At 44.3% G+C, this 13,645-nt stretch overlaps 1 protein-coding gene across 4 annotated transcripts in view; it reads left to right on the forward strand.

Annotated features, from left to right (window-relative positions):
- The window catches only part of kansl1b (KAT8 regulatory NSL complex subunit 1b), a 79,033-nt gene that overhangs the window by 16,063 nt on the left and 49,325 nt on the right, over positions 1–13,645 (forward strand). For all 4 annotated transcript variants that reach the window (XM_031827186.1, XM_020486320.2, XM_020486319.2 and 1 more), the window contains one exon: positions 9,305–10,688. In XM_031827186.1, coding sequence (XP_031683046.1) covers positions 9,394–10,688 — 1,295 coding nt within the window. In that variant the 5' untranslated portion in view covers positions 9,305–9,393. The remainder of the gene's footprint in view (positions 1–9,304; positions 10,689–13,645) is intronic.

Consider the following 13,645-nt stretch of genomic DNA (forward strand, 5'->3'; position numbering starts at 1 on the left):
AATATATATACCGTTGAAGTCGGAAGTTTACATACACTTTCTTGTTCACAAACTATAGGTTTGGCATGTCGGTTGGGACATCTACTTTCCATGACACAAGCCATTTTTCCAACAATTGTTTACAGGCCAATTATTTCACTTGTAATTCACTGTGTCACATATCCAGTGAGTCAGAAGATGACGTACACTAACATGCTGACCAGGCATGTTGCGTGCGTCGCAAAATAAATGTAGAAATCCATGTTATTCAATTATTGCACCGACACTGCTCGCGTGCGCCAACCGGCGTCTGCAACGCCAAGGGCTAAAATAGAACTCCTTTCTATTTCTGATGCAGATCGTGCTGAAAGTCCTGCCTCTCCCATCTCCTCATTGGTTTATAGAAGCAGGTATCAATGTGCCAGCTCCTCATTGGTTATACCCACGTGTGTGATTGAAAGACGAATTTAAATGCATTTGGCTAATGTGTATGTAAACCTCCGACTTCAACTGTATAAGTATCTTGTGCGATGCTCTTCACACTTCAAACATAAACGTCTATGGTTGGTTCAGATTTGGACGGCACATCCAATCATGGATCTCTATGGATGGGCCAAATCAAGGCTGGACCGCAACAAAAATAAATATCTGCGTACGTTGAAATTAAACCTATCCAGACCGTTCCAAGAATGTCTTCTGTGGACGTTGAAAGCAAGGCAGCAATTTCAACTACTTTTCAACTTCCATTGACATCGGTGTTGGTCGGTGCTCAGATGCGGATTACAGTAAATAGAAAGTGTGGCGTGTGTGTGTGAGAGAGACGCCAAGGAGGGCCTACAGCAGTACCTAGATCTTCTAGCACACCTGGGTCCTGACAGTAAGACAACAATGATTGTTTCAAAAAAGGTCCAGTTGCCAGGACCACAAATACACATTCCATCGAGACAACGTTGCACCTGAGCACTCAAACTACACCTATCTAGGCCTAAACATCAGCACCACAGATAACTTCCACAAAGCTGTGAACGATCTGAGAGAGAATGGGCGAAGGGCCTTCTATGCCATCAGAAGGAACATAAAATACGACATCCCAATTAGAACCTGTCTAAGAAATACTTGAATTAGTTATAGAACCCATTGCCCTTCGTGTTTGTGAGGTCTGGGGTCCGCTCACCAACCAAGAATTCACAAAATGGGACAAACACCAAATTCACTCTGCATGCAGAGTTCTGCAAAAACATCCTCGGTGTACAACGTTAAACGGAAAATAATGCATGCAGAGCAGAAGTAGGCCAATACCAGCCAATTATCAAAATCCAGAAAAGAGTCAAACTTCTACAACAACCTAAAAGGAAGCTATTCCCAAGCCTTCCATAACAAAGCCATCACCGTCGGCGAGATGAACCCAGAGTAGAGTCCCTTAAGCAAGCTGGTCCTGGGGCTCTGTTCACAAACAGACCCCACAGAGCTCCATTTCAGCCACAGCAACACAATTAGACCCAACCAAATCACGAGAAAACAAAAAGGTCATTACTTGACACATTGGAAAGAATTTACCAAAAAACAGAGCAAACTATTATGCTATTTGGCACTAAAAAGAGAGTACACAGTGGCAGAATACCTGACCACTCTGACCCAAAATTATGGAAAGAGGCACAAATTTCCCTCGGATTACAGACTCATGAAGAATTTGAAAACCAATCCAATTTTAATTAACTCCCATATATTTTGGGTGAAATACCGCAGTGTGCCATCACAGCAGCAATATTTATCACCTGTTACTACAAGAAAAGGGCAACCAGTGAAGAACAAACGCCATTGTAAATACAATCATTTATTTTATTTTTACATGAACAATTTGCACATTGTTTTAACACTGTACGTAGCCATATGACATTTGAAATGTCTCTGTTCCTTTGAAACTTTTGAGTTTACATTTTTAATTGTTTCGTTCACTTTTGTTTGTGTTTGAGAGACCGAGAGAACTTTGACCACAAACCAGCAATGATGGTTGAGTTGAATATAATAATATGCCAATGGAAGGGAAGACTGGTTTGACTACTATGATTTCCCATTGTAGCCAATTCAATTGCAGTAATTCCTTTACTGATTTTAAGGAAATTCTGTTATTAATTTGGTTAATTTCAAGTTTTAATCACTTAATAATTAAGAAACCAAATAGATATGGTTTCTACCTTCCGTGAACGTTATCCTCCCTAATGAGTGAGATAAATTAGAAAATATCTTAAAGATATGTGGGTTTTTGGTAACGGAATAAAGGCACATGCCAATGTTTCTTAAACTAAATGTAAGTGTTGATATTAGTTGGCAGGGGTCTTTACTAATTCATTATTGTGTTTTTTTATATATTTCAAATTTCTTTTATTAAGATTTTTCCATCTGTTTGACCAGAAATCACAGCCTTTGCTTATTCCTAATTTTGAGGATGGAAAATGGTCAAAAAAAAATAAAAAAAATTGGTTGTCAAAAATATAGACTTGGAACCAGATTTGACATGAACTTCACATGCTGGTGCTCATGGGTGCGTTTACATGGAAATGACCAGAGGTTAAAAACGGACTATACTGTATGCAAAGGAAGTAGCCTAAGTCACGTAAATGTGTGCTGTGAATGTTTAATCGTTTTTCTCTCTCTCTCCCAGTCTCTGACATCACCTTGTGAATAAACATGCTAGAGGTGTCTTGAATGAGTGGTGTGTGGCTGCTCTGTTCCTCCTCCCTATCCCTGATCTACGTCTGAACTGGAACCGAACCCTAAGTCCCTATAGGCCGTAGTGTATTAGTTTTGACCCTGGTTTCATAAAACATCACCCAGAATGTTCTCTGTAGTCTAGTTGGTGCCTGGTGTAGAGTGAGGTATTGCTGAGTCATTCCCACAGTCTGATCTCACTTTCTGACACAACAGCCCAAGGGAGGTCACCTTACATTCCAAACCCTCACTGGATCTTTACTCTGCTGGGTTATTATGAGTTACGCTGAGCGACAGCCCAAGTTGTTTCAGCCTACTCGTGTGTGTGTGTGTGTGTGTGCGCGCGCATATATCTGTGAGCACATGCGCGTGTCAAGTTTGGTCAACATACAATTATTTCCCCCCTCGAATGGGAAAACAGTTCTCTTTCTTGATTCCATTCAAACTGTAACATCGTTTGGAGAGTGTAGGACGGGACTTCCCCAGACAGCATAACTCCCTCATATCTGTCCCTCCCTGCTGCCTCTCAAAGGCTTAAGTTGATTAAATGTGTTTCTATGTAGAGACACTTGGGAAAGCACCCATTAAGAAACCCTGGGCCTGCAGTAGCTGATACAAGAGGTAACTGGCAGCTCTGGTAGACTACGCACCAAGCTGTTCTTGTCACACAGACAGTTTTGGGTTATTAGATGAATCTTGTTTGTCCTTCTATGTAACTCGGGCCATATTTGTATAATAATTTTACTAAGTACATTCAATTTATGTAACCCTACTTGAATCAAACTGTCATTCACACCCCTGTCCATTCACCAGGGAATTGTGAACACATACATTTGAGCATGGAGGGGTTGTACCGTAGCCTACTTGTTTTATACTGAAGTCCGGAGAATGGCGAAAGGATTATTTGATTGAGGTTTGGTGAACTGAGTTTGAACCTGGCTGCTGTATTAGTAATGTGCTACTAGCAGGCGCCTGGGTTAGCTCTTCTCTTCCACATAGATTCTGCTTTAGGCAGGCAGGCTATTGTGCGTCCCAAACAGTACCCTACTCCCTATACAGTGCACTGCTTTTGACCAGGCCCCATTAGGGAATAGGGTGCCAGTCGGTGCATATCATGAGAGTGGGACTGTCAATTTCTCTGCTTGAGTTTGTGTATCTGGACATATTCTGAAGGAACCAAATACCAGTTTGACAAAAAAGGCTACACTCTACAGAGCAAGGACCTGGCTAGCGATGTGACAAATTGAACTGTGCAGGAGCTCCACAAAATTTTTATTAAAAAATAATATTCCACATCAATTCACAATGCAGAATAATGGTCCTATTACATATGTACAGTGCTTGACTTGGGCAGGAGCTCAACCGGAGCGGAGTACCGGCAGCTCACATTTTCTACTGCTTGAGCTCCTGCACCTCTTATAGAATATTAGCTCAAAAGTATTGTGGAGCTCCTGCACAAAAATATGAACAGTACCGGCATCTATTCCAGTCCAAGTCAAGCAGTGCATATGTGTGACCGCTAGGGTCGGGCAATGAAGTTACATATCTACCACAGTTTTTATACATGCATACTATACATACCCTTGACAGGGCATCAGATACATCATGTTTGTTTGTAAGGGTGCACTACGGCATTTTACTTGTCTGAAGTAATGCTTTTTCTGAAGCGGGATTAATGTCTATCGCTAGACAACCAGAACTGTCAATCAAATCTTGAGCTGCCTGCGCGCAGCCGCGCAGCCTGCTTGCCTGTGCACAGACCACTCTTTCCTGAAAACAAACAATATCATTTACATGAAGCTTTTTTCATCGTTAAAATAAGCCTAAAAAAGAATCTCAAAATTAATACTTAAGTGTTTGAAAAGAAACCGTCGGTTCGGATATCCGGATATTTGATTAACCGTGCCCATCCCTAGAGTAGTGTGTGTGTTGGATAGTCATGCGTGTATTTGATATTATATTAGGATCCCCATTAGCTGTTGCAACAGCTACTCTTCCTGGGGTCCACACAAAACATAATACAGAACATTATTAGACAAGAACAGCTCAAGGACAGAACTACATACATACGGGTTGAATAAAGAGAAAACGATACCCGGACAAAGTCCATCGATGTATAATTATTCTGCTATTTTTAGGCTACATTGAAGATGCGAAATGGAGAGTTGAAAGTAAGGGGGGGGGGTGCAGAAAAATAAAGTCTGGGAACGATTTGGTTATGTATGGTGATTGAGAGGCACTATACAAATTCGACAGTCACAAGACGGGGACTTCAAATAGGCCTATGGCACGTCAAGGGAACTGTAGCCTACTGTTCAGATGGGTTAAATGGAAACTGAAATCTGGACACTGACTAGGTCTATAACCTCACATAGCTTTATTAAGTCCTGCAGAGTAAGGAATTTCTTGCTGTAAAATAAAGCACCGAATGTAGGCTACATTTTGACTGGGGAACAGTAGTGGAGAAATATGATTTATTTTGTTCAGCATCTTGAGAGAATGCAAATGCACTGTTAGCACCTCTACAGACGGTATCTATCTTCATCAGCATCATAAAAGCTGATTAGTATTTCAGCCACATCAAATATGCATCCAGAAGGAACTGAAATCTTGTCAGAAACATTGTTAGGTTGTTTTTAGCAGCTTTCTGTTTCCTTACAATCAGTCAAACTGGTGTCATTTGGAAATTTAGCTTTTTCTCCCCGGTCCCTAAAAGGTTTTGCTCTGCGAAAGAATCAGAGATGACCGAGAACTTTACCGACGTCAACTAGATTGAAGCATTCACTCTTATTGATTTATGATATTCTGGTGAGCAAAAAGAACAATCTGCCGTCTCGGACTGCGGGTTAGGGTCGGGTGCAGACCTCTTTCACTTTATCACATATAGTCGGCGGTTGCAGATGGGTTAGCAATTGCCGGCTGGTGAGGGTGAACAAATGACACACCACGTGTGTGTCCTGGAACCCTGTCCACAACTGGAGAGACTCCATCCCTTCTTTTTAAAGTGGGGCCTTCCACCCCCACCTGACCACTCATCATATGGTAGCAGCAGTACAGATGATGGGTTCAGATTAGCACAGTGGAAGTTGACCCGCTCGTGCATGTCAAATTAACATACCCCTCCAGAATGTTCTAGAATCTATTCACGACGTAAGCCTTCTCCCCACTCAACCAGCAACATGGGGGAGCAGCCTTAGGAAAACAACTCACAAAAGAGAATTTCTGATAAGTGCTTCCAGAAATGGCTTGAGAGAAAATCAAATGACTTAGGCCTTCCCGTCCCCCTCTTTTACCCTTTCTCTCCCTTACATTTTCCCTCAATGTTGTGAGGAGATGTGCCCTAATCTGCATTGCTGTTCAACATTCCCCACCTACCAATCATGCAGAGCCATCCAATTTGTTGCCCTGACTGTCATTCAGCTTCGACTGGTTGTCAGTGTTGTCCTGTCCTCTAAGATGCGGTTGACCAGATGGGGGACAACTTGTTTCCTCACACCTCTCCCCTCCCCCCTACTGCAGCAGCTCCACGTCCCAGCCCATCCATGGCCTTCACACACAAGGCATTTTGAGTAAAACATTATCACAAGATTAGGACGATTATAACATATGCCTCCTCCCCTCGTCAGTTCGTAGCAGCTGCCCTTATTTTTAAGGTGTTTCTATTTGCATTTTCAGTTTCTTTTTAGGAGCTTCTTGCCTTTCTGCTTGCTAGCGCTGTTGCTTAAAATAGTGCAGCTGTAATATTGAATGTAATGTCATTCAGGGACACAGGTCACAATTTACTTGGTACTGTTAATAAAACACCCTCCCCATTGAGAAACATTCAGTATTGCAACATCTTCTTAGGGCTGAGATCCCAGCCAGTGGGATCACTGAAAGTGCAGGGCGCCAAATTCAAAACAGACAATCTCATAATTAAAATTCCTCAAATATACAAGTATTTTTATACCATCTTGTTGTTAATCCCACCACAGTATCCGATTTTCAAATAGGCTTTACAGCTAAAGCACCACAAACGATTGTTAGGTCAGAGCCATATCACAGAAAAACACAGCTTTTTTTCCAGCCAAAGAGTGGAGTCACAAAAATCAGAAATGGAGAGAGAATTAGTCACTAACCTTTGATCTTCATCAGATGACACTCATAGGACTTCATGTTACACAATACATGTATGTTTTGTTCGATAAAATTCACATTTATATTTTAAAAAATCTCAGTATACTTTGGCGCGTTATGTTCATTAGTTCCAAAAACATCCGGTGATTTTGCAGAGAGCCACATCAATTTACAGAAATACTCATTATAAATGTTGATGAAAATACAATTGTTAGACATGGAAATATAGATAAACTTCTCCTTAATGCAACTGCTGTGTCAGATATCAAAAAAGCTTTATGGAAAAAGCAAACCATGCAATCATCTGAGTACGGCGCTCAGAGAACCAACAAGCCAAAAATATATCGCTATATTGTGCAGTCAACAGAGATCAGAAATAACATTTAAAAACATTCACTTACCTTTGATGATCTTCATCAGAATGCACTCCCAGGAATCACAGTTCCACAATAAATGTTTGATTTGTTCGATACATTATAGATATGTCCAAATGGCTACTTTTGTTAGCACTTTTGATAAACAAATCAAAACTCAAGAAGCGCGTTCACTAGTTGCAGGCGAAATGTCAAAAAGTTCCGTTACAGTAGAAACATGTCAAACGATGTATAGAATCAATCTTTAGGATGTTTTTAACAACTTCAATAATATTCCAACCGGAGAATTCCTTTGTCTTCAGAAAAGCAAACGTAACGGGAGCTACCTCTCATGTGAATGCGCGTGACTGCTGGCAGACCTCTGAATCATTCCCCTCTCATTCAGCCCCCCTTCATAGTAGAAGCCTCAGACAAGTTTCTAAAGACGGTTGACATCTAGTGGAAGCCTTAGGAAGTGCAAAAACCAATATCCCACTGTATCTTCAATAGGGGCTGAGTTGAAAATCGACCAACCTCAGATTTCCCACTTCCTGGTTGGATTCTTTCTCAGGTTTTTGCCTGCCATATGAGTTCTGTTATACTCACAGACATCATTCAAACAGTTTTAGAAACTTCAGAGTGTTTTCTACCCAAATATACTAATAATATGCATATATTAGCAACTGGGATTGAGGAGCAGGCAGTTTACTCTGGGCACCTTATTCATCCAAGCTACTCAATACTGCCCCCAGCCATAAGAAGTTAATAAAACCCTCCCCGTTGAGAAACATTCAGTATTGCAACATCTTTCTGAGTCAAGTTGAAAAAGGAATTTTACATCTAGGAAGTGGGAATAGTTTGAATGCCTGATTTACTGGGTCAGATAGCCCAGTAAATGCTTTGCATTGGTCTTGATGAAACATGAACATTGTTTTTGCATTCTAATAAAGTCGTAGGCTACATGTTTGCTTAAGAGAAGCCTATGTGATTCTTTACATTATTGCATTCTTTGTAAACAAATGTTATAAAGCTGAACACTGCCTTTTTTTGGGGTGATTTTTACACCTAGGATGTAGCATGTAGCCTATCCTTTTACGCAGCTGCACAGTGTAACCTAACACCTGTGCCATCCGTCACCACACCCTTTGGATCTGCAGTGTTACAGCACGGCACCCTTTCAGAATGTAACACACCAGTCTTCTGTCTCTCTCTCTGTCTCTCTCTCTGTCTCTCTCTCTCTCAGGAAATGAATAGTGATTTCATGTCGTGTCAGCCTGACCTGTTTGTATTCATGACTGAACATTTCTTAGAAATATTACTCACAGATTTTTCTATTGAGCAGTTATGTTAGTATCGTGCTAGCATAATTTGCACTTGCGAAGCCAGCCACCTGCATATTTTTCCTTCCACCATTATGATTTACCTGTCTTCTCCTCAATCTGTACTCTCCCTTGTTCTTGAATTTCATTAGCCAGGCAGCCTGCCAACATCTAACCAAATTACACATTGAAATGGTGAGCTTAGTTTGGCTATGGGGTCTTAAAAGCCCATCTGAGCTTCAGGAAAATACTTTGAAAATACCGAAATTACCACTGGTAGGGTACTTTTCCCATCACTCTGCTCCTTCCCTTTTCTTTTTACCTTGTTAACCTTCCGATCGGCTGCTGAAATCCCCCTTGTCTGGATGCGTTTTGGTAGGCCTTTGCTCCAGCTAGGGCTCTGACCTACATTTGGTGAGATCAGCTGTTCCCTCCTGTGTCCCACGCAGACATAAATTAAGCTGCATAGCTCCTCTCAATGTAGTACTGCTGGTAAATTAACCCCCCCCCCCCCCTCTTCACTCTCTATCTTCCAGCTATGGTTTCATCTACGCACCTGCTCCTCTGCTCCAGAAACATGTAATTGATGTCTGAGTTCATATGTATAAAAGCTTCACTGTCTGTCAGAAACCAGATTTCTTGCAGAGTAGTAATGTGGCATTAGGGCCAGATCATTATGACTACTATAGGCAAATTTGAAGCGTTACATAGAATGCTCTTGGTTTGGATGACAGTGAATGATGATTTATCAAGTATGAACGTTGGAAATGGCTCATGGATGTTGTGCTGTGTTTTTAATGTAGATCTCTGACTCCCCCTCTCTCCTAGGCTGTCCTCTGGCGAGGCGGTAGGTGGGTGGTGTGGAGCTGGCCTCGGCACCGGGAGAGGCCCCCTCGCCCGCCCCCTCCCTGTGCTGCATGGCTGCGATGGCGCCCGCTCTAACCGACGCGCCGGCCGAAGCTCACCGCATCCGCTTCAAACTGGCTCCGCCCTCCTCCAATCTCTCCCCGAGCGGCGTGGAGAGCAGCGGAGGCACCAGTCACATCCTCGTCTCCAGCAACGGCACCGTCAAGCGCAAGGCCCCTGAAGAGCGCGGTCCCCACGGGGGGTCCATCACAGGTAAGGGGAGGGAGGACTCGCCGCGAGGCAACGAGGCTCCTTCCACACCTCTTGGGAAATTACAGCCGCTGGTGGCGTCGTACCTGTGCTCGGACGTGACGTCCGTTCCCTCTACAAAGGAGTCACTGAAGCTGCAAGGCGTCCTGCTGCAGAAACACGGCCTTCTGCCCAGCTTCCTGCCCAGGAAACACAAGACACTGGAGCTGTCAGAGGAGCAGCTGAAGACCATCATGAGTAACAGCAGAGGAGGTGGTCCCCCTGCCCTGTCAAGCTCGCCGCCACCGGTCAACGGCGTGGCCAAGAAGTTGGCCAAAAATGGGGCGGACCGCGACCGGGACAATATGACAACAGTCAATGGAGGTAATAACAGGCCTCCTGCTGGACATGGACTGGACTCCCCAGTGCACCAGCCCCAGCCCCAACCCCACACAGCTGCCTCTAGAGGAAACTCTCCTCTTAACGGGGGAGGGCAGCACCAGCAGCCCACAGGACTGTCCTACAACCCTGCTGGAAACACTGAACAGCCAGCACCCCCCGCAGCCTCCACCAACACCCCCATGGACTGCCCCGACAGCAAACCCACAGAACGGCCACCATCGCTGGCCACGGACACATCATCCCTTTCCCCAACGGACCGACAGACCTCTCTGGGCCTGGGCAGCCTTGGAGTGGACGTTAAGGAGAGGACTCAGCAGAGCCAGAGCCGGCAGGGCGAGATCGAGGGGCGTCTGCGGCGCCTGAGGAAGCGCCTCCAGGTGGTTCAGGCCAAGCAGGTGGAGCACCATGTCCAGCAGCAGCTGGGGGGGCTCCTGGAGAGCACCCTGGGGCCACTGGATGCCCTCCGACCTGGCGGGAGACGAGGAGGCCAGGACGCCCCCCTCACCCCGCAGGAGAAGGAGGGGCTTGGGCGATTCCTGAAGGACGGCTCTGTACCGGCGGAGCTGGAGCGCTTGTCTCTCAGTGGAACCACCAACCTGAGGTCCACGGAGAGTGCCTTCGACTCGGACGCCACGGAGAGCAGCTCTGGAGGAGAGACTGACGTGGAAGAGGACGAGCTCGCCAGGGTGGACATCGAGCAGCGACACATCTCTCTGTAAGTACCTGGACAACAGGAAAAACATATTTTTTTCCCACTTAACAGACAATTTAATTGGATAAAGAAAGAGTGGTCCTTTTGGAATGAAGTAATGTTGACTAAATTGGCATTTAGGATGGGGAGAAAGCAGAGAGGGACTCGGAGACTGAAGTAGTGGAAAATACAAAGATGCTAGAGTGAGTGAAGGGGGGGGGGGGGGGGGGGGGCTCCATCCTGGCTTGGCTTGTTGGGTTGGTAGCCACTGGGGATCTGTAGTCTCGTTTTAGCAGAGAAACACTGCCAGTTTCAGGGTTCATCTCCGGTTACCACTCTCTGCTGCTGAAAGGAAGCCTAATCCAGGCCCACTTATGTTACATACAAGCGTGTGTCCGCTCGCTACGTCTTCCTGGTCCTGTGTTCATGAGGATGTGGCTTGCACCCTCCTTCATGTGGAAGGTGACCCTGATGAAGTGATGGCTGATGGGTAATGAAAGTGAATTAAAAACCCCTGTTTTAATAAAAGGCTGCTCTTTTCTGATGGTGCAGTGCCGTCCTCTGCTTCAAACACACTTTCATGTCTTCGGGGATAAGCCTGGGTCTAAGAAGCCACCGTTTTCAAAGAAGTGAAGGCAGAGAGCTTCTTCCGGATATATCTTGGCCCCAGGTTAGGTTAATTCCAGTGCGGTTGTTATCCTATGTCCGATATTGCTGATCTTTTGCTAGTTGACCATTGGAGGAGGCACTAAATGTGATCATCGCAGGAGTCAATTTTAACCCAGAGTTGGTGTTTTCATCTCTTTTGACAGGCAGATGAAATAATGGGGGAGTAGATGGACAATCCAACCTGAATTATTCAGTATTGGTCCTACGTTGTTTCATGTTACCTTAACTTTTGAATAGCGTTGGCTAGCTGTTGCTGGTTACGCTAGATGTTCCTATTCAGTTGGATTGGCCTTTTTCTTTATGATCCTCGGTTGAGTAACATGTGGGCACAATGTTTTGGCTCTTTTTATAGTCAGCCCTGTGGCTTTCCTCTGATTCTAGCTCCACCATGCCCATTGGTTATTGTGTGTAGTGCGTGGCCCATGGGCACTAACCAATCTATATAGTACACTACTTTGGACCAGGGCCCAAAGGGCTGGGATCAAAAGTAGTGCACTATGTAGCGGATAAGGAGCTATTTGGGACTCCACGTGAGCCTGACTGTGGGTCAGAGTCACCGAGGCCTTGTTTGAATGTTGTGAACTAAAGCTGAAGACGGACCGACGGTATGAGGGATAACCTACATTCGGGCATGATGAAAGCAGTTGGTCGGTCACATGGCAAATTGCGTAAGACCAAATAGGCTTACTTCCAGCCAGATTATAGTGAGAGAGCATGATGACACAGCTGCTGTTTTTTACAGTCTCTGTCTGACTGTCCGTGTGGGAGAAGAAAATTGTGGCACCTGCACCTTTAAGAAGTGACAAGGCCCTTCTCTTGCGGGGGGAGGGGGGGGGACTTTTTTTTTCTTGTACATGACTCATCCACTTCCATAACATTCTATATGATGAACAGAGAACATATTTGCAAACACTTCAACTCACCACACAGAATTATTCCTGCTTTTCATAGTTTAGGTTGGCAGTTTGTTGATGGTACCACCTTGTTGTTTGTGTGTGTCTGGATGTCTGTTGTCTTGTGTAGGAAAAGCTTATTATTTCCAGACCAGTTGAAGTCGCTATTGTGGCGTTGATGCAGCCACTATAAGGTTATTTTAACATTTGGCTCTGAGCAACCCCCTGAGGTTTGATTTGTGTTGTCTGTCTGTCTGCACACCGTGTTTGTCCTGAAACACATGTAAATACACCAGGGGTGTAGCGGTGAAACAAACCCACAGTTCGGTACGTTTTGTGGTTAAGGTACAGCAGGAAAATGAAATGCCAACAGTTAATAGTTATATTTTGTTTATTTGGCTAAATACGAAACATTTAAAAGCACCCTATTTGTTGCCCAAGTCCAGTTTCTGTGACATCATTTAAAATGTTCCTGGTATTGTCTGTTGTGACAGTGGTTGTTATGTTGGGCCTCTCAAGTAGAGGTCTAAAAAGTTGGACCTGTTCTGAAATGGACCTGGGGCATTCCCACCCGGACAAAAAATGCATAAATCCGTTTTTCAATATAGAAACCCGAACCAACCCGAGGACCACTAGTTGCGTATAGACATGGTCGGATCCGAGTTAGGGGAGCAGCAGTGAAGTCCATTTGTAAGCTACTTTGTTAACCAGAGCTTATACAGCGGGGAGAGACGGTGGAGGACGGGCCTTGCGTGTGTGAGAGACCGAGGCAGCAACCAACCATAAAAAGCCAACTAACTTCTAGCCTGTCATAGCTAGGCTATATATCATCCAATATGATATAAAAGTGTGCTGTGTCTTTTAAGACCCATGATGTTATTCACAGTCATTTTCGAGGCTCAAGCAAAGATGATATTGAGAGACTTGAGGCGGGGCCCATAGGAGGAAGAAAATTAATTGTTTTTGGTGACAATCCGTGTTGAAATCAGCAATATTTTTGCTTTATGGTTTGTATATTATCAAAAACAAGGTACTAGGGCAGTGAATTGATGTTAGCTTCAGCTGTAAGCTACCAAGGAAAGCTAGCCTACAAAGCTGGAAGCTACCGGTATCATCTTGCATTGTAAAGTGTTGTAATGGTTATATATTGGTGAAGAGTAATTAACGGTTTCAAAATGTCTACATACTGTGTTGCATTATTCAATTGTGTTAACTTCTTTGCAGCATATGTGGTGGTGCAGCCCAGGCTCTCAAGGAAGTGCAGTGGTTCCTAGAGCTAGCCATGAGTATGTGGAGCAGGCACGGTGATCTCGCACTATAAGGGGACATCGGCTGCGCTGATAGACAGACTTGGTTCTCTCTCAATCAGTAGATGACACGAGACACATTTGACAAAGTACCGAAAGTAACAATTCTAGT

This window comes from Oncorhynchus kisutch, linkage group LG6, assembly GCF_002021735.2.
Source record: "Oncorhynchus kisutch isolate 150728-3 linkage group LG6, Okis_V2, whole genome shotgun sequence".
Lineage (NCBI taxonomy): Eukaryota > Metazoa > Chordata > Actinopteri > Salmoniformes > Salmonidae > Oncorhynchus > Oncorhynchus kisutch.